The sequence below is a fragment of the Moschus berezovskii genome, chromosome 13 (assembly GCF_049115385.1).
Source record: "Moschus berezovskii isolate FMDL1 chromosome 13, NW_MosBer_1.0, whole genome shotgun sequence".
Taxonomy (NCBI): domain Eukaryota; kingdom Metazoa; phylum Chordata; class Mammalia; order Artiodactyla; family Moschidae; genus Moschus; species Moschus berezovskii.
Genome location: NC_142472.1, coordinates 15,798,389 through 15,820,377, shown reverse-complemented (window position 1 = coordinate 15,820,377; position 21,989 = coordinate 15,798,389). Strand labels below are relative to the sequence as shown.

Genomic DNA, 21,989 nt, shown 5'->3' with positions numbered 1-21,989 from the left:
TATGCAGTCCATGGAATTCTCCAGGCCAAAATACTGGAGTGGGTAGCCTTTCCCTTCCCCAGGGGATCTTCCCAACCCAGGGATCAAACCCAGGTCTCCCGCCTTGCAGGAGGATTCTTTACCAGCTGAGCCACAAGGCAAACCCAGGAATATTGGAGAGGGTAGCCTATCCCTTCTTCAGGGGAATTTCCAGACCCAGGAATCGAACCAGGATGTCCTGCATTGCAGGCGGATTTTTACCAACTGAGCTATGAGGGAAGCTCATAACAAAGTAGAAAACGATTGGTTGTTAATGAGGTTTGATGACCGTCCAGTTCTGTTCATCTGTAACATGTGGCCTTTCTGTAGCCACACATTGCTAATTGGTGTCCATAAGTATTCTTTTCTTTGAAAAAAAATCTTTTTTATTCAGATGTGAAAGGAGGATCAATAAAATCTTACTATGCATTTCTTTAATTTTTTAACTTTAATATAAAATTGAAGGAAGCAGTCGTATGTAAAAGCGTTGAAGATGATGAACAAGTTTTCAAATCATCCAAGGCCTCATCAGACTCCTACTTCTGTCTTTTGTGGATGCTGAGACCTGGGATGTTCTGAACCATATAAAAGCAGAAGGTTTCATTTACAGTCTCTGAACATCCATAAACAAGATCCTCTGATACTAACTTATGAGATGTCGTACGTGTTTCAGATGATTTCAGTAGAAAGGGGGATTGAATACACAGACCTTGTGAAAGAAGCATCCTGGGAACTCGAGTATCGTCCACCGCCATTCTGGCCCGACATGGGAGTGATTTCCTTTATCAGTGTGAACTTCAGGCATAAGTCGGACGGGCCTCTGGTATTGAGGAATATATATGCACACTTTGACCCAGGACAAAAGGTTAGTTTAAGCCATTTGCCTTTTTAAAATCCAGCTAAAGGTTCAGCACCACATCTGCTCTTGGCTTCTTTGTCAGTGTGTCAGGGGCACTCTGTCCTAACGGCTGCAGACTAGATCAGTGACATTGTAGGTGAATCTTTCTTGGAAACTGACCATGGAATGGGGATCCCAGGAAATTTTTTCCCTGTGTTGTGATCTCCCTCATGATGGTTGATGAGCCCTGGGATCCAGGGCTCCATCTTAATGTGACTCAGGACAGTATATGTGACACCTGATTATTCATACAAAGTCTGGGACGTCAGCCTTGTCTTCCTGGCCCTAACTCTCCAATGTCTCATTCCTTGCCATCTTTGCTTATTTGTATTTCTGAGATATCCTCCTCCTCCCATGGTACCCTCTGGTTGCAGCCTCCTCCTCTGTCCCTTGGCCCTTCCTGTAGCCTTGTCCTCCACTCACCCACACTGAGCTGCCAGCCCCCTGCCCTCCCCCAACAGACTGATGCTTTCTTAGCCCAGATCTGATCCTTATTTGGCTGGGTGAGCTGCTGCTAGAACCATAGCATAGCTTCAAGTCTACTCCAGCAGGGGCCGTGGGGTGAGCTTGTGTCCACCAGAGAAGAGCCTCGATAATGACCCAGTCAGCAGTGAGGAATCATGGTGTAAGATGGAGGCAAGGTCTAAAGACTGACTCGAAGTCAAAAGCACATTGATGTGAGCAGAGAAGATCCGCGTGGGAGACGGCAGAGAGGCTTGTCACCCGGACCTGTCAGCATCCATGTCTGCTGGTGATGTTCCTTCCACACGCAGTTTGAGGCCCTCAGGTGGGATCAGGACAGAACCTTGAAGAAGAGACTGAACCGAAACACACAAGGTGGTAGGAAGTTCTTCCCCACCTCCCTCTGCAGCCAGTATGTCTGACACAGTCACACCCCCCTGCACTCGGGTTTGTGTGTAGGTTTTCCCAAAGCACCACGTCCTCCCTGTTCCCAGTGCACACGCTGCCCCTCAACCTCAGAGACCCAGGCCCTGTCATCTGGATGGGGAAAATCCCCTTATTTTCTGAGTCAACTCGAATGCATCTTTTTGACCCTGAGTTCTTTCTTAGTGTCTTATATATTCTTTTAAGATACTGTTTATGATACATCTATGTTTGTAGCAGTGAAAAGTTGGAAGGAACTAAATCCTTACAATGAAGTATTATTTGGCCTTAAAAAGGAAGAAAATTCTGACCTGTGGATAAACCTTGATGACATCTTGCTAAATGAAATAAGCCAGACACAAAAGGAATGAGTACTCTGATTTCACTTATGTGAGGTCCTGAGAGTAGTCAAATTCAAGAAAACGGGAAATAGGATAGTGGTCTCCAGGGACTGGGGAGGGGAAATGGGGAGTTGTTTGTTTAATGGGTAGGAATTTCAGTTTTACGAGGCAGAAAAAAAGTTCTCAAGCTTGGTTGCACAGCAATGTGAATGTACTGAACACTGAACTGTCCACTTAAAAATGGTTAAATAGTTAAATTTTATGTCATGTGAATTTTATCATAATGAAAATAAGAGAGAGCACCTGTGGCATGCTTTGCAACTTGGGATCTGTATCTCATAGTACCTTGAGGCTTTTTAAAATCAGGGAGCATCTTGTTTTCATATTTGCTCCCAGAAAGTAGCATTATGCAGGGCACAGAGAGGATCCTGAGGGACTGCTGGTTGTGAGGGTGAGTGAGTTACACAGGTGTGAGGAAGCAAAAACCAACACACACACACACAGAACAACTCTGTAAATAACTGAAAGAACTGCTCTTTAAAACTCTTACCACCCCACAGACCCTTCTAGTGGACAATAGCTATAATTTAATGAATGAAACCCATGCAACATAAAAGAATATTCAACTTAATGTTACCCAGGGAGCAGCTTCAGTTAGTCACAGGGCAAATGCCGGTCCTCATTATTTCCAGTTCCATTGTAGGTCAGGAAGGTGAACTGCTGTGTCAGGAAAACATTAATCACAGCTCTTGATACAGTCTTGTCCCTCAGAGCACTGTATGTGATGTTTACTTACTCTCAGACAATGTGTCTGTCAGACTTTCTGTTGTAAATGTAATTCTGTTAACCTGCACTTGTCTTAAATTTTCCCCAAAGTGTAAAATATGAATTATCTAAGAAACTCTGTAGTACAACTTAGGATCACAACAGATTCTTAGTCTTCCTTCTTAAAAGCTGTAAATCATAGGATCATTGAGATTCTAAAATGTTTGAGGGAAAAGTCAATTTGGAGACCGACTTAATAACTCCAGTAACTTGACTTTTGATCTGTGCCTTGGTCCACTCTCAATATCACTGTTAGCTTCATTTCTGTGTTTGGAGATGATACCCGGGCAGTGTGTTCATGAATTGATTTCACTCCGCCTGTGTACATCCCAGGTTCCCTCTCCTGCTCACCTGTCCCAGCTGCCATCACTCCGGGACTCCCCTTTGGTGTTGGATTTGATTTGGAGAGGCTGTAGGTGGGGGTGGGGGGCTGGGGTCAGGTGACATGGGAGTGAGCCAGCCCAGCAGAAGTGGGGCTTTATTCCCTTCCCCTCATTTTCTCTTCTGTCCCAATCCTAGAAGTTAGAGTCCATAGGAAAGTATAGTAGGTACTATGCAGGATTTTAATTCACAGAAGAAATGGCAAGTGAAAATAAGGAACTGGCACTTCCCTGGTGGTTCAGTGGAGAATTCACCTGCCAATGCAGGAGACACTGGTTCAATCCCTGGTCTGGGAAGATTCCACATGCTGCAGAGCAACTAAACCCTGCACCACAACCTCTGAGCCTCCGTGCCACAACTACTGAAGTCTTTGCTCAGCAACAATAGAACCCACCTCAGTGAGAAGCCTGTGCACTGCAGGAGTAGCCCCCACTCACGGCAGATAGAGACAACTCATACAAAGCAATCAGGACCCAGTGCAGCCAAACATGAAAAAGATCAACATGAGTTAAGTAGCACCCTAGACTTCCTGGCTAGAGTCTGAACATGGGCTGGATTTTTCATAGATTATTTTGTTGTTGATTTGGTTATTTTAGAGAGTCCTGAGCAATAAAGTATTTTCCAGCTCTCGAGGTAGATTGATTTTGCTTTGCTTTGGCTCACAGCTATTATTTGGATGATACATTTTTACAGATGCTTAGTAGACCATGCTGTAATGTGTAAAAATATTAGTTTCCTACATTTTTTCCTTTTTTACATAATATTTTCTTAAAAACCACTCTCCTCACTCCCAGATTATCCCCTTCTCCTGCCAACTCCCTAATTCCCTGTGACTCAGACTGTGGTGCCAGGGCCAGCAGCACCTGCCTCTCCTGGAGCTTCTTAGAAATGCAGAGTCTTAGGCTCCCCAGACCTCTTGACTCAGCTTCATATCTGAACATGACCTCTTCCTTTCTCTCCCATGGGCAGTTTTTGATGAGTGATAACCTGTGATTCCCAAGACATGTCCTTTGACAGTTTGAAATTTAACTCAAGAATTCCAAAATCTCTGTTGCGACTGAGCAAGAGGCTCTAGAATGTCCTGTGGCCCTAGATTTACTTACTTTTATGCACTATAAGTTGCACTTTTACATTATAATCTAATTCTATGTGATTCCGCTGCATTTCTTTGCATCTTTCCAGTGGAGTCTGTCTTCATTACAGGCAGTTTTCATCTTGGTGTTTGTCCTTCCCCACACCAGCCTCCTGCGGGGACTGGAGGGACTTCCCACAGACTCAGCCCTGCCTGGACCTGGAGTCAGAGACAGCCCCGTGCCGCAGAGTATGCGTGGCTGTTTTACCACCTGATGGGATCAACAATGACTCTTGCTGCCCCGAGTGGGGCACGATGTCTGTTTAGCCTGTTCCCCAGGCACCATGTGTCCCACTTAGGTGCAGGTTTCTCTCTCATTCCGGCTGTGGGTGCCACTTCTTTCTACTGACAATTGGTCTACCTGCTCTCAGGTACCTTCTTTGCTCTCACTCACCACAAATATGCCTGTGTCCACGTCATGCTTTAACACTCTGACCATAAGATCTCTATGTTAGGCCTGTTCCTTTAACTGCAACTGCACCTCTCCCCACTTTCTCTGTTCTAGCTGCACAAAGGGACATCATAATGTTTCAGGCCATCCAGGGGATAAGGAGGTCCATCGGCAGATGGAAAAGAGGCCAACAGATGTGGATTTGAGTCCCATCCTGCTACTTATGGGCTCTGATATTCAGACAGACTAATTCATCTAAGCCTCAATCTTTTCTTATGCAAAATGGAAGTGAAAGGATGTAACCTGTAGGCTGATGAACAATTTAAGATAAGACATGTAAAGCACCCAGAGTAAATGCTTGGACAAAAATGGTCATCGTTTTCATAGAGTGTAAAATGACCTTAACCACTTACGCTGTGGAAGGTGGTGTCTGTCCCATGAGAATGAGGTGTTGGCCATTTGAAGTTGTATTTGTGTCTATAGGATCCATCTGCTATGTCTGTCTCTGATTTATCTTATATCTAAATAATATTGTAATAGATTTCTCATAAATTTCTCTGGCTTGAGTTAAAAATCTCAGCTCCCAGTGGAAGTTTCTTTGTCTCAGGGCACCACAGGTAATACAAATAAGAAAAAGTCAAATCCAATACAGATCCTGATGTCAATATATACAGTCTAGTTGAAGAAACAAAAAAACGGCTGTATTAGCTTTGTAAGCTAGAACAAGGTCACCATTTTTATAAATGTTTATAAAAAATGACATAACATCTGTTAGAGTTGGAACAAGCCATCATTAGGGGACAGGGAGAGCATTTCCAAGGAATTAGACTTGTGAGACAGACTTAGTGATGTGTGGTTAGGGTTTCAGCAGGTGGAAATGCACGTGAAAGGCATTCCAGGAGGTGAGACCAGCATAAGCAAAAGCATGATGCCCTGAACCAGTGAATGAAGACCTGGACACCTGCAAAGCATTCAGGAAAATGAACTACCGAGTGTGTAAGACACGTTTTTACATTCACCCTCACCACTACCCGGTGATGCCAAGGAAGCCGACTCGTGTACTTGAAGGAGGAGAGGTTAGAGAGGACAGTTGGGAAAGTGATTCCACTTCTTGGAATCAAATTGATGTCGATTAAAACAAAGCTACAACACCTGGATTTATGAACGTGCAGAGAAATGGGTGGGAGCAGAAAATGGTATCATACTTCTGGAGGGTAGGTTAGCAGCTTAAGAGCTTCCTCTGAAAATGTTCCTGCTTTGTTGTTGTTCAGTCACCTAGTCGTGTCCGACTCTTCACGACTCCGTGGACTGACACACACCAGGCCTCCCTGTCCCTCACCATCTCCTGCAGTTTGCCCAAGTTCGTGCTCATTGTATCTGTGATGCCATCCAGCCATCTCATCCTCTGTCATCCCCTTCTCCTCCTGCTTTCAATCTTTCCCAGCATCAGGCTCTTTTCCAATGAGTTGACTCTCTGTGTCAGGTGGCCAAAGTATTGGAGCTTCAGCATCAGTCCTTCCAATGAATATTCAGGCCTGATTTCCTTTAGGATGGACTGGTTTGATCTCCTTGCTGTCCAACGAATTCATACTTGCTGCTCAAGGGGTTTATATTTGACTCTCAGGAAATTCCACATCTGAGAATTTATGGGAAGAAAATGATTCAGGTTGTTTGCAAAGATTTAGCTTCAGGGATATTTAAGACAGAGTTATTTATAATAGCTAACTGTTTGATGCTGCCTAAGTATCCAGTCCATTCTAAAGGAGATCAATGAACACCAATCCTGGGTGTTTGGAAGGACTGATGCTAAAGCTGAAACTGCAATACTTTGGCCACCTCATGCGACGAGTTGACTCACTGGAAAAGACTCTGATGCTGGGAAAGGTTGGGGGCAGAAGGAGACGGGGACGACAGAGAATGAGATGGCTGGATGGCATCACCGACTCTGTGGACATGAGTTTGAGTGAACTCCGGGAGTTGGTGATGGACAGGGAGGCCTGGTGTGCTGTGATTCATGGGGTCGTGGAGAGTCGGACACGACTGAACTGAACTAACTGACTGAAGTATCCAGCACTAGAGGATTTGTTAAATAAATGATCACATGTACTATAATATTAGGCAACCATTAAAGTAAATTTTTATGAAATATGAAATGAAACCACATATAACAGTATGTTCACATTAATCCCATTGTGTTTAAATATGTGAACTTGTCTCTTTAAGAACACATACCAAAAAAAAAAAAAAAAAATACAACAACAGCAACAACAAAAAGAACACATATAGAAGCCTAGAAAGTAAAAACATCATTTTAAGAATTTTTTTCAGAGTGCTAGAGTATAGCTAGTATTTATCTACTTTTCAAATTCATTTGCGTTGATTATGATTAAGGAAAGGGTTTATTTTGTTTTTTAAGCACTATGAGCCTAGGAAAGAAGTAGTGAGAGTCAAGTGGGGAAGATGGGTGAAGGGGTTGTTTTGTGTGGGGTGTTGGGTGTTGATTATGTTGAGTTTGATGTGTGAAGAGAGATCCAGGAACAAGTGTCTAATAAATTGTATCAACATCAGAGACCAACTTGGTTGGAAAAACAGAAAGGGGCCATTGCAAAGTAAATAACAGATTTTCTTCAAGTGTCTTTATAATTGTATTTCTTTCTTTCTTTATTTTTGGCTGTGTGAGGTCTTTGTTGCTACTCAGGCTTTTCTTTCGTTTCTGCGCATGGGCTTCTCACTGTGGTGTCTTCGCTCGTTAGCAGCATGGGGTGTAGGATGTGAGCACTTCAATAGTTGTAGCACGTAGGCTCAGTAGTTGTGGCTCCCAGGTTGTAGAGCACGGGCTTGATAGTGGTGGTGCATTGGCTTAGTTGCTCTGCAGCATGTGGGATTCTCCAGGACTAGGGACTGGACCCATATCTCCTGCACTGGCAGGCAGTTTCTTTACCACTAAGCCTCCAAGGAAGCCCCCAAGTGTCTTAGATAGAAGAAGGTACGCTTACTGATACTGGTGACACTCTCTAAGGGCAGTTGGTAAAACCCTTTGGTTACCCAGAAAAGACATTTAGACTATAGTTTTGATTACTGAACTCTAGGAATAATCAGAGTCAGGTTTTCTTTGAATTGCCCTTTTCTCTTTGGGGGGCCTGGGGCCATGCAGCATGTGGGATCTTAGTTCCCTGATCTGGGATCGAATCCACACCTCCAGCAGTGGAAGCACAGAATCTTAACACCTGGAATGCCAGGGAAGTCCTCTGGTTTTTTAGTTCTCTTCACTGGAGTTTGGAACTCACAGTCCTGTGGTCATGAGCAGTCCTCGGTGCCCCTACATATCTCAGTCCATTTATCCAAAGTTTACGGATGTTCCTGTTTGCACAGATGGATCAGTTTTGGTGGAGCTGATAACATGGGAACATACACCCATTCTCACAGATCAGTTCTCATCTGTGTCCTGATGTGTGTTGATTTATGTATAAGAACACTCAGAAATATAGGCCCACCTGTTTTACTGTGCTTTGCAGATAATGCTTTTTTAAAAATGGACATTTCTGGCAATGCTGTGTCAGGCAAGTACATTGGCACCATTTTTCCTATAGCATTTGCTCACTTCATGTCTCTGTCACATTTTGATAATTCTTGCAATATTTCAAACCATTTCATTATTATTATATTTGTTATCCTGATCTGTGATCAATGGTTTTTAGTGTTACTACCCTATAAATGCTTAGATGGTTAGCATTCTTTTAATAATAAAGTATTGGAAATTAAGGTATGCTACTGTGATTGCAGCCATGAAATTAAAAGACGCTTGCTCCTTGGAAGGAAAGTTATGACCAACCTTGATAGTATATTAAAAAGCAGAGACATTACTTTGCCAACCAAGGTCCGTCTAGTCAAGGCAATGGTTTTTCCCGTGGTCATGTATGGATGTGAGAGTTGGACTGTGAAGAAGGCTGATCGCCGAAGAATCGATGCTTTTGAACTGTGGTGCTGGAGAAGACTCTTGAGAGTCCCTTATACTACAAGGAGATCCAACCAGTGCATTCTAGAGGAGATCAATCCTGGATGTTCATTGGAAGGACTGATGCTAAAGCTGAAACTGCAATACTTTGGCCACCTCATGCGATGAGTTGACTCACTGGAAAAGACTCTGATGCTGGGAAAGGTTGGGGGTGGAAGGAGACGGGGACGACAGAGAATGAGATGGCTGGATGGCATCACCGACTCTGTGGACATGAGTTTGAGTGAACTCCGGGGGTTGGTGATGGATAGGGAGGCCTGGCGTGCTGTGATTCATGGGGTCGCGGAGAGTCGGACACAACTGAGCGACTGAACTGAACTGACTGTCATTCATTAGATTACAATACAGTATAAATATAACTTTTATTTGCACAGAGAAACAAAACATTCATATAATTTATTTTGATATTCAAAATATCTTTGAGGCCTGCATGAACACAGAATGCATGAACCACATGTACACATACTATGACCTGCCTGTATGCAGAGAATGGCCCATCTGTATTATATAAATTAGGGTTTAACATAAAGTACAAAATGTCCTGAGAAGCCTATGCAGATCAAGAAGCAACAGTTAGAACCAGACGTGGAGCAATGGACTAGTTCAAAATTGGGAAAGGAGTACCTCAAGGCTGTATATCGCTACCCTGCTTATTCAACTTACATGCAGAGTACAGCATGCGAAATCCTGGGCTGGATAAAGCACAAGCTGGAATCAAGACTGCCAGGAGAAATATCAGTAACCTCAGATAAGCAGATGATACCACCTAAATGGCAGAAAGCAAAGAAGAACTAAAGAGCCTCTTGATGAAGGTGAAGAGGAGAGTGAAAAAGCTGGCTTAAAACTCAATATGCAAAAAACTAAGATCACAGCATCTGGTTCCATCACTTCATGTCAAATAGATGGGGAAACAATGGAAAGAGTGACAGACTTTATTTTCTTAGGCCCTGAAAGTCACTGTGGATGGTGACTGCAGCCATGAAATTAGAAGATGCTTGTTCCTTGGAAGAAAAGCTATGATAAACCTAGACAGCATATTAAAAAGCAGAGATATTGCTTTTCCAACAAAGTTTCATATAGTTAAAGCTATGGTTTTTCCAGTAATCATGTATGGATGTAAGTGTTGGGTCGTAAAGAAGGCTGGGCACTGAAGAATTGATACTTTTGAACTGGGGTACTGGAGAAGACTCTTGAGAGTCCCTTGAACAGCAAGGAGATCAAGCCAGTCAATCCCAAAGGCAGTTAGTCCTGAATATTCATTGGAAGAACTGATGCTGAAGCTCCAGTACTTTGGCCACCTGACACGAAGATCCAACTCATTGGAAAAGACCCTGATGCTGGGAAAGACTGAAGGCAGGAGGAGAAAGGGATGACAGAGGATGAGACGGTTGGCTGGCATCACTGATTCAATGGACATGAGTTTGAACAAACTCAAGGAGATAGTGAAGGACAAGGAAACCTGGCATGCTACAGTCCATGGGGTTGCAAAGAGTTAGACACTACTGAACAATAACAAAATGTCTTATAGTCATTATAAGATAATAAGATTTATAAGATAATAAAATTAGCTGAACCCAATTTTCTTATGTTTAATCTCTATAAAGATAAATTCTTTTTTGAAATGCCATGATTGATTTGACAAAGATGTGAAACTCCAGAGGTTCAAATCAGAAAACATGAAAAGTTCTAAGCATTCTGATCATATTGCTCAGAAAGATTTAGTTGTTCTTTTTTAAAGCCATGAGTTTTAAAACTTAACTGATTTACAAATGATCTAAGCGTATCTTACACTCTCATCAATTCCAGATTTTACATAGAGATGAAATCATCTCTTGGAAAGCTTCCATCAGAGAATTTGCAGGTGGGCTTCCCAGGTGGCTCAGACGGTAGAGAATCTGCCTGCAAGGCAGGAGACCTGGGTTACATCCCTGGGTAAGGAAGATTCCCTGGAGTACGAATCAGCAACCCGCTCTAGTATTTTTGCCTGGACAATTCCATGGACAGAGAAGCCTGGCAGTCTACAGTCCATGGGGCTGCTAAGAGTTGGACATGACGGATCATATAATGCTTTCTTTCACTTTAAAATTTATTGGTTAAAAAAAGGCCAATTTCTGCATATATATTTGAATGTGGTTTTATTCCCTGCCAGCATTTTACCTAGGAAAAGGAAATGGCAACCCACCCTAGTATTCTTGCCAGGAGAATCCAATGGACAGAGGAGCCTGGCAGGCTACAGTCCATGGGTTGCAATAGTCAGACACGACTTAGGGCCTAAACCACCAGCCACCAGCATTTTACCTACATAGTATTGATTCTTTTTTTTTTCCTGAGATTTTCCCAAAGTGTTTTATTTATTTATTTATTTCACTTTCAGTACAGCATTTATCCCCCCTCCCTTTTTGTTTTTTTGGAGGCTAATTACTTTATTGTATTGGTTTTGTCACATATTGACATGAATCTGCCCTGGGTGTACATGTGTTCCCCATCTTGAACCCCCCTCCCACCTCCCTCCCCATCCCATCCCATTGACCTAGCAATCGCACTCCTGGGCATACACACCGAGGAAACCAGAACTGAAAGAGACACATGTACTCTAATGTTCATCGCAGCACTGTTTATAATAGCCAGGACATGGAAGCAACCTAGATGTCCATCTGCAGATGAATGGATGAGAAAGCTTTGGTACATATACACAATGGAGTATTACTCAGCCATTAAAAAGAATACATTTGTATCAGTTCTAATGAGGTGGATGAAACTGGAGCCTATTATACAGAGTGAAGTAAGCCAGAAAGAAAAACACCACTACAGTATACTAACGCATATATATGGAATTTAGAAAGATGATACGATAACCCTGTATATGAGACAGCAAAAGAGACACAGATGTATAGAACAGTCTTTTGGACTCTGTGGGAGAGGGCAAGGGTGGGATGATCTGGGAGAATGGCTTTGAAAAACGTATATTATCATATGTGAAACGAATCGCCAGTCCAGGTTCGATGCATTACAGGATGCTCGGGGCTGGTGTACTGGGATGTATTGATTCCTTAATCTTACTGTTAGTGCATTTAATTTCTCTCTGCTTTGCTTTTAATAAATAGACTGACATTTCACATGTGTTTTTCCAAGGTTCAGTTTTAAGTATGCCTTTTAGTAAAATGCCTTTTGAACTGCTCCAGTGAAAGGTCCTATGTAAATAGCAAACGTTCGTGTTGTTGTTGATCTCATTATGTACATTTTGTCTACTGGCCTCTGTCTCTCAAGACTGAGACCTGCATTTTATATGTGAAGATGTTTCCTTTCAAGATAGAATATAATTAAGATATTTAATATCAGGAGGTGATTTCATTTTTCTGCCAATGAATAATTCCTCTTAAATAAATAACGTATCCCTGAGAAAGTGAGTACTTGTTTGTGTATAATACTTCTGACTTGACTTGTTGATATCTCTGTAAAATTACCCATATAATTCTCAAGGTCAATTTACCCAGGGAGTAGGAATAAAACTAATTTAAAACTGACTTCTTATGGAGCACTTAGGAGACTGCTGGGTTTTCACTGCAGTCAGGTTATTTGTTTTAAGTCATCTTCTTACTTTATTTACAAATGTTAGTTACATACACACACACCCACACATATACACCACATCAGATCAGATCAGATCAGTCGCTCAGTCGTGTCCGACTCTCCGCGACCCCATGAATCACAGCATGCCAGGCCTCCCTGTCCATCACCAACTCCCGGAGTACACTCAAACTCATGTCCACAGAGTCGGCGATGCCATCCAGCCATCTCATTCTCCGTCGTCCCCTTCTCCTTCCGCCCCCAACCTTTCCCAGCATCAGAGTCTTTTCCAGTGAGTCAACTCGTCGCATGAGGTGGCCAAAGTATTTCAGTTTCAGCTTTAGCATCAGTCCCTCCAATGAACATCCAGGATTGATCTCCTTTAGAATGGACTGGTTGGATCTCCTTGCAGTATAAGGGACTCTCAAGAGTCTTCTCCAACACCACAGTTCAAAAGCATCGATTCTTCGGTGATCAGCCTTCTTCACAGTCCAACTCTCACATCCATACATGACCACTGGAAAAACCATAGCCTTGACTAGACGCACCTTGGTTGGCAAAGTAATGTCTCTGCTTTTTAATATACTATCAAGGTTGGTCATAACTTTCCTTCCAAGGAGCAAGTGTCTTTTAATTTCATGGCTGCAATCAGCATCCGCAGTGATTTTGGAGCCAAAAAAAATAAAGTCTGACACTGTTTCCACTGTTTTTCCATCTATTTCCCATAAAGTGATGGGACCAGATGCCATGATCTTTGTTTTCTGAATGTTGAGCTTCAAGCCAACCTTTTCACTCTCCTCTTTCACTTTCATCAAGAGGCTTTTGAGTTCCTCTTCACTTTCTGCCATAAGGGTAGTGTCATCTGCATATCTGAGGTTATTGATATTTCTCCCGGCAATCTTGATTCCAGCTTGTGCTTCTTCCAGCCCAGCGTTCCTCATGATGTACTCTGCATATAAGTTAAATAAGCAGGGTGACAATATACAACCTTGACGTACACCGTTTCCTATTTGGAACCAGTCTGTTGTTCCATGTCCAGTGTCTTCCCCTTTAACATACCACGTAATGGATACTATGTGATAATTATAGAAAACAAACAATTTTCCACATATTAAGCATTTAATCAGGGAAATCTGAATAGTCATGAAAGTCACTATAGTTTGTATTGTGTATTCTTGGGATGATGGTGGTCTCATTCAGGGACATTTGTAAATTTCTGTCATTTTTTGTCGCCACAATTTTGGGGGTTGCATCTGGTATCTAGTGGGTTCATGGCTACTGTTAATCATCCTACAATATACAGGACAGGCCCCCGACCCTCAAAAATAAATTATCTGGTCCAAAATGTCAGCAGGGCCTTGCCTGAGAAACTTATAGTCTATTCTTTACCTATAATAGAACTTTTAAAATTCATCTTCAACAGTCAGGGTTCTCCTGGGTTTTATGCATCCTCTTAATTCTTCATCCCCCTGGGTCTCTTTACAGATTGGCATCGTGGGAAGAACAGGAGCTGGAAAAAGTTCCCTCATTGCTGCCCTTTTTAGATTGTCAGAACCTGAAGGTAGCATTTATATTGATGACATCTCGACAAGACGTATTGGACTACATGATTTAAGGAAGAAAATGTCAGTTGCACTTCAGGTATGCATAGCAGAGCATTCTCACATGTTCTTTTCATAAGGCGTCTAAGGTTTAAGTGGTTTTAAGTTGATTGGTCTTTTCATGTTAAGTGAATGAGTTGATCCTTTTTTTCCCAATAGAGCATACATTTAGCAGCAGGTATGTTCAACAGACACTTTCATCGGATACCAGGTTTTGTTTTTGTTTTGTTCATTTGTTAGTTTTGTGTGCATGTGATTTAATAACTCACTGAGATAGAATTCTGGACTCAGACTTCCTCAGTTTTCACAGTGTTAACCACTGATAATCACATAATTTTGAGAACAGAAGGATAAATTATTTGTTTAGTGCTGGAGAGGTTCCTATATATATTCCTAAATTTATAATAAACATGAATTTTATTAATAAGTGTCTTACTGATATAATTTAGCTGTGGGAAATGAGGACATCTTTTAAAAGTGAATATCTCCTTGGAGAACTTTCTGTGAAATTGTGGGGCTTTGAGGATTATAGGATATATAGATGCTTTGGGGAGACTTTGAAAATTTAGCCATTAATGAATAACTTTCACCAGGGAGGCAATACAGCATAGTGAGGAAGAGCAGGGGACTCTGAATTCTGTCTGTGTGTACCTTGGTTTTCTCTGTCTTACAAGGGTGATAACAGTATCACCCCCTCAACCTGTTGTGAGGACAAAATAAGTCAGTGAGTGTAAAGTGCTTCATGTAGACCCAGATGTGCCTGCTGTGACGGTGGAGTGCTGAGGTGGGCTCTGATTCTGTTCTCTTTTCTCTTCTTTGTAAAGTAGTATAACTTTCAGGGAAAGTTTGGAGACTGGATTGTGTGCACGGGTACACACTCCTGTCACTCCTTGTGGTTAATTCACTCAACATAATTCTGTGATATTTATTGATAAATTACTATCCTCCAGGTATATAGCCATGGAGAAGGCAATGGCATGCCACTCCAGTATTCTTTCCTGGAAACTCCCATGGATGGAGGAACCTGGTGGGCTGCAGTCCATGGGGTCGCTAAGAGTTGGACACGACTGAGCAAACTCCCTTTCACTTTTCACCTTCATGCATTGGAGAAGGAAATGGCAACCCACTCCAGTGTTCTTGCCTGGAGAATCCCAGGGACGGGGGAGCCTGGTGGGCTGCCGTCTGTGGGGTCGCACAGAGTCAGACACGACTGAAGCGACTCAGCAGCAGCAGCAGCAGGCATATAGCCAAGGGCAACCTCGTCCCTGTGTCTTCATCTATCATCCTGCCCTCTGCTTTGACAGACTTGCTTATTAAAGAAAAAGTGAGTTTTTTATTTATATACTTAGTAATCATTTGCCCATCAGAGGAAGCTCAGAAAAATAGCCTCTTGAGATGAGAAACAGAGAGGAGGCGAGACAGAATGAGCCAGGAAAATGTGCTTCTTGGAATGTGGGTGTAATGTGTCCTGAAATCCCTGTTTATTAGGAAGCATGTACAACGTGGCACCCAAAGGAAGGCAAATGTGGACTTGGGTACAGCTGTTGCTACCTACCCGTGACCTCGAAAATACCTGGAATTAATCTAAGTACACATGGACATCACCAGATGGTCAACACCGAAATCAGATTGATTCTATTCTTTGCAGCCAAAGATGAAGAAGCTGTATACAGTTAGCAAAATCAAGACCAGGAGCTGACTGTGGCTCAGATCATGAACTCCTTATTGCCAAATTAAGACTTAAATTGAAGAAAGTAGGGAAAACCACTAGACGATTCAGATATGTCCTAAATCAAATCCCTTATGATTATACAGTGGAAGTGAGAAATAGATTTAAGGGACTAGATCTGATAGATAGAGTACCTGATGAACTATGGACGGAGGTTCGTGACATTGTACAGGAGACAGGGACCAAGACGATCCCCATGGAAAAGAAATGCAAAAAAGCAAAATGGCTGTCTGGGGAGGCCTTACAAATAGCTGTGAAAAGAAGAGAAGTGAAAAGCAAAGGAGAAAAGGAAAGATATAAGCATCTGAATGCAGAGTTCCAAAGAATAGCAAGGAGAGATAAGAAAGCCTTCCTCAGCGATCAATGCAAAGAAATAGAGGGAAACAACAGAATAGGAAAAATAAGAGATCTCTTCAAGAAAATGAGAGATTCCAAGGGAACTTTTCATGCAAAGATGGGCTTGATAAAGGACAGAAATGGTATAGACCTAACAGAAGCAGAAGATATTAAGAAGAGGTAACAAGAATACACAGAAGAACTGTACAAAAAAGATCTTCACAACCAAGATAGTCATGATAACATGATCACTGACCTAGAGCCAGACATCTTGGAATGTGAAGTCAAGTGGGCCTTAGAAAGCATCACAATGAACAAAGCTAGTGGAGGTAATGGAATTCCAGTTGAGCTATTTCAATCCTGAAAGATGATGCTGTGAAAGTGCTGCACTCAATATGCCAGCAGATTTGCAAAACTCAACAGTGGCCACAGGACTGGAAAAGGTCAGTCTTCATTCCAATCCCAAAGAAAGGCAATGCCAAAGAATACTCAAACTACCGCACAATTGCACTCATCTCACACGCTAGTAAAGTCATGCTCAAAATTCTCCAAGCCAGGCCTCAGCAATATGTGAACCGTGAAATCCCAGATGTTCAAGCAGGTTTTAGAAAAGGCAGAGGCACCAGAGATCAAATTGCCAACATCCACTGAATCATGGAGAAAGCAAGAGAGTTCTAGAAAAACATCTATTTCTGCTTCATTGACTATGCCAAAGCCTTTGACTGTGTGGATGCCAATACACTTTGGAAAATTCTGAAAGAGATGGGAATACCAGACCACCTGACCTGCCTCTTGAGAAACCTGTATGCAGGTCAGGAAGCAACAGTTAGAACTGGACATGGAACAACAGACTGGTTCCAAATAGGAAAAGGAGTACGTCAAGGTTGAATATTGTCACCCTGCTTATTTAACTTATATGCAGAGTACATCATGAGGAACGCAGGGCTGGAAGAAGCACAAGCTGGAATCAAGATTGCTGGGAGAAATATCAATAACCTCAGATATGCAAATGACACCACCCTTATGGCAGAAAGTGAAGAGGAACTCAAAAGCCTCTTGATGAAAGTGAAAGAGGAGAGTGAAAAGGTTGGCTTGAATCTCAACATTCAGAAAACAAAGATCATGGCATCTGGTCCCATCACTTCATGGGAAATAGATGGGAAAACAGTGGAAACAGTGTCAGACTTTATTTTTTTTGGCTCCAAAATCACTGCAGATGCTGATTGCAGCCATGAAATTAAAAGACGCTTACTACTTGGAAGGAAAGTTATGACCAACCTTGATAGTATATTCAAAAGCAGAGATATTACTTTGCCAACCAAGGTTCATCTAGTCAAGGCTATGGTTTTTCCTGTGTTCATGTATGGATGTGAGAGTTGGACTGTGAAGAAAGCTGATCACCGAAGAATTGATGCTTTTGAACTGTGGTGCTGGAGAAGACCTTGAGAGTCCCTTGGACTGCAAGGAGATCCAACCCGTCCATTCTAAAGGAGATCAATCCTGGGTGTTCATTGGAAGGATTGATGCTAAAGCTGAAACTCCAGTATTTTGGCCACCTCATGCGACGAGTTGACTCACTGGAAAAGACTCTAATGCTGGGAAGGATTGGGGGCGGGAGAAGAAGGGGATGACAGAGAATGAGATGGCTGGATGGCATCACCGACTCGATGGACGTGAGTTTGAGTGTACTCCGGGAGTTGGTGATGGACAGGGAGGCCTGGTGTGCTGTGATTCATGGGGTCGCAAAGAGTCAGATATGACTGAGCGACTGAACTGAACTGAACTGAATCTAAGTAATTTTAAAACCAAGATATTCTTTTCAGACTCTAGTGAAATGCCACCTCACACCCCTTAAGATGTCTGCTATCAAAGAAAAGAGAGAGTAAAAAAGAAAATGATAAGTATTGGCAAGGATGTAGCGAAATTAGAATCCTTGTTCATTGCTGATAGGAATGAAAAATAGTGCAGTTACTATGAAAATCAACTTGCTGGTTGCTCTGAAAAGTTAGTGATGAAATTATCATCAGTTCAGTTCAGTTCAGTCACTCAGTCATGTCCAACTCTTTGCAACCCCATGAATCACAGCAGACCAGGCCTCCCTGTCCATCACCAACTCCCAGAGTCTACCCAGACTCATGTCCATAGAGTCGGTGATGCCATCCAACCATCTCATCCTCTGTCATCCCCTTCTCCTCCTGCCCCCAGTCCCTCCCAGCATCAGGGTCTTTTCTAATGAGTCAACACTTTGCATGAGGTGGCCAAAGTATTGGAGTTTCAGCTTCAGCATCAGTCCTTCCAATGAACACTCAGGACTGATCTCCTTTAGGATGAACTGGTTGGATCTCCTTGCATTCCAAAGGACTCTCAAGAGTCTTCTCCAACACCACAGTTCAAAAGCATCAATTCTTCAGCAATCAGCTTTCTTCACAGTCCAACTCTCACATCCATACATGACCACTGGAAAAACCATAGTCTATGACCTAGCAATTCTACGTTAGAGTGTAAACCCAAAAGAATTGGAAGAAAGGTCTTGAAGAGATACTGGAACATGCTTGTTAGAGCAGCATTATTCTCAACAGCAAAAAGGTGGAGGTGCCCAAGGGTCCATTGACAGATGAATCAACAAACAAAATGTGAAGCCTATACATACAGTAGAATAGTCAGTCAGTTCAGTTCAGTCGCTCAGTCATGTCCGACTCTCCGCGACCCCATGAATCACAGCACGCCAGGCCTCCCTGTCCATCACCAACTCCCGGAGTTCACTCAAACTCATGTCTACAGAGTCGATGATGCCATCCAGCCATCTCATTCTCGGTCATCCCCTTCTCCTCCCGCCCCCAACCTTTCCCAGCATTAGAGTCTTTTCCAGTGAGTCAACTCCTCGCATGAGGTGGCCAAAGTATTGAAGTTTCAGCTTTAGCATCAGTCCTTCCAATGAACACCCAGGATCGATCTCCCTTAGAATGGACTGGTTGGATCTCCTTGCGGTACAAGGGACTCTCAAGAGTCTTCTCCATCAGCATCAATTCTTCGGCGATCAGCTTTCTTCACAATATTACTCAGCCTTAATAAAGAAGAAAATTCTGACACATGCTACAGCACAGATGAACCTTGAAAAAATTAAACTAAGTGAAATAAGTCATTTACAAAGGACAAATACTGTATGATTCTACAAATAGTTATCATAGAATAGCAAATTCATAGATATAGTATGTAGAATGGTGGGTGCCAGGAGTGGCCAGGAGAGGGGAATTGTTGTTTATGGGTATAGAGTTTCAGTTCTTTAAGATGAAAGGAGATCTGTGACTGGGTGGCTATGGCTGTACAACAATGTGACTGTATTTAACATCACTGAACTGTGCACTTAAAGTGGTTAATTAGCAAATTTTATGTATATTTTATCACAGTTAAAAAAATTTTTTTCAAAGTTATCCCTTTCAGGAAAAATGGGAAGAACTTTTTAGTATATCAGTTCAGTTCAGTCACTCAGTCATGTCCGACTCTTTGTGACCCCATGAATCACAGCATGCCAGGCCTCCCTGTCCATCACCAACTTCCGGAGTTCACTCAAACTCATGTCCATCAAGTCGGTGATGCCATCCAGCCATCTCATTCTCTATCGTCTCCTTCTCCTCCCGCCCCCAATCCCTCCCAGCATCAGAGTCTTTTCCGGTGAGTCAATTGTTCAAATGAGGTGGCCAAAGTAATGGAGTTTCAGCTTTAGCATCAGTCCTTCCAATGAACACCCAGGACTGATCTCCTTTAGAATGGACGGGTTGGATCTCCTTGCAGTCCAAGGGACTCTCAAGAGTCTTCTCCAGCACCACAGTTCAAAAGCATCAATTCTTTGGCGATCAGCTTTCTTCACAGTCCAACTCTCACATCGATACATGACCACGGGAAAAACCATAGCCTTGACTAGATGGACCTTGGTTGGCAAAGTAATGTCTCTACTTTTTAATGTGCTATCTAGGTTGGTCTTAACTTTCCTTCCAAGGAGTAAGCATCTTTTAATTTCATGGCTGCAATCAGCATCCACAGTGATTTTGGAGCCCAGAAAAATAAAGTCAGCCACTGTTTCCCCATCTATTTCCCATGAAGTGATGGGACCAGATACCATGATCTTCGTTTTCTGAATGTTGAGCTTCAAGCCAACCTTTTCACTCTCCTCTTTCACTTTCATCAAGAGGCTTTTGAGTTCCTCTTCACTTTCTGCCATAAGGGTGGTATCATCTGCATATCTGAGGTTATTGGTATTTCTCCCAGCACATTTAGTCCCCATATTTAAAGATTTCCTCTGGTTATTAGATTTATAACTTATGGTTACATTATAAAATAAATGAGCTTAGATTCCCAATTTTATGTTTTGATGGTACTCATCTTGGAAATGGCCATGTGAGATTAGTTAGTAGAAATAAAGGGCATGTCTGTAAAGTCCTTTCATATCCTTGAATGCAATGCTTTAGAAACATGCCCTGCATTATTTTTAATGCTTCTTAATAGGAAAAAGTTGCATGCTTGTATACATAAAATAACTCTGTAAGTAAATAACATTGGATGATTCTTAGCTCTGCCAATAGTATTTGGAAACACATCTGAGCAAAGACTAAACACACGTTGACATAAGCATGTTTTGGTTCTGTTCTGTTGGTTTCTATCCTTCCTTGGAGCATGTTCTAGGTACACACTCCAGACAGCAAGCTTACAAAACAGTGCTAAGCTTTGTATCCATGTAGATTCCACTTTATATGCCTTTGTCTCCAAGGTGCAGTGTTGGTTGATTAAAGAGAAAGAATCCGGAGAAAACTTGCCATGTGTAAAGATTCCCAGGAAGTCATTCAGGAGGCAGACAGGGCTAGAATGTTTGAGTGCAGATAAGTGTCAGTGTGACCCACAGTTTATTCCTGCTCTGCCTTATTTACTGTGGGGCCTTGATGATGTCACTTGGCTGCCAAGCTTCAACATCCTCGTCCTTAAACCCGGTCTGGAAATCATTGACCCACAGATTTGCGGTGAAGATGTAACAGTGAGATAATGTTTGTGCCCATGTCTCATTCTTAGGAATGCTCAGTCATCAGGAGCTGTTATTATTCTTAAGAATCAGGGCACTGGCCTTTTGGGTATTATTTCTACTTAAGTAGAAAGAGTAACACCTTCTGAAATGACTTTTCTCTTTAATTTCTGTTTATGTGTTCTTGGTCTTTTGTGATTTTCTTTATATTTATTGTTTAATAATAAAAACTAAATTGTTACATAAATATGAATAGTAAAGCAAAGAAACAGAAAATAAAAACAAACAAAAAACACAATAGGAATTTTGGGGAAAAGCATAACAGAGAAATGTATCTAACATTTTCCACCAAGAGCAAGAAATCAGACTAAAATTTTTTTGTATTTTGATTTCTGGCTTTCCTCCCACCAGCTTCTTTCCTGACCATGACCTTGTACATACTCTTACTTTCCAGTCCCCCACCAAGACCTCCAGCCTTTTTCTCAGGTCTCCCCACACTCTTGACCTCTTGACTATTTTCTTTCTCTCTGAGGACAGGGCCTGTATCTCTCACTTCTGTTCCTCTAGTGCTTGTTACAGTCCCTGACAAGTTACACGGGTATTAATAATAATTCCTAACGTTTATGGAATCGTTAACACATTTTAGTTTCTTATCCCACAATTTCCTGCTTAATCCTCACAGTTTGTTATCCTTATCTGACAGATTTAAAAGCTGAGTCAGTGGGAGCTTATCTTACTTTTCAAGTAAGGGGCAAAGTCAGGATTCAAATTTTATATGTGTCTATTTTTTTTAAATTGAAGTATAGTTGATTCACAGTGTTTCAGTTGTATAGCGAAGATTTTCAGTTTTATCTCCAAA

The 21,989-nt window shown here is 42.1% G+C and overlaps 1 protein-coding gene across 1 annotated transcript in view; it reads left to right on the top strand.

The window, feature by feature from the left end:
- LOC148775811 (ATP-binding cassette sub-family C member 4-like) overlaps nucleotides 1-21,989 on the top strand; it is a 148,804-nt gene that overhangs the window by 98,385 nt on the left and 28,430 nt on the right. Inside the window, exons 25-26 of the mRNA XM_088842650.1 lie at nucleotides 692-883; nucleotides 13,939-14,094. Of these exons, the coding sequence (XP_088698776.1) occupies nucleotides 692-883; nucleotides 13,939-14,094 (348 nt within the window). The remainder of the gene's footprint in view (nucleotides 1-691; nucleotides 884-13,938; nucleotides 14,095-21,989) is intronic.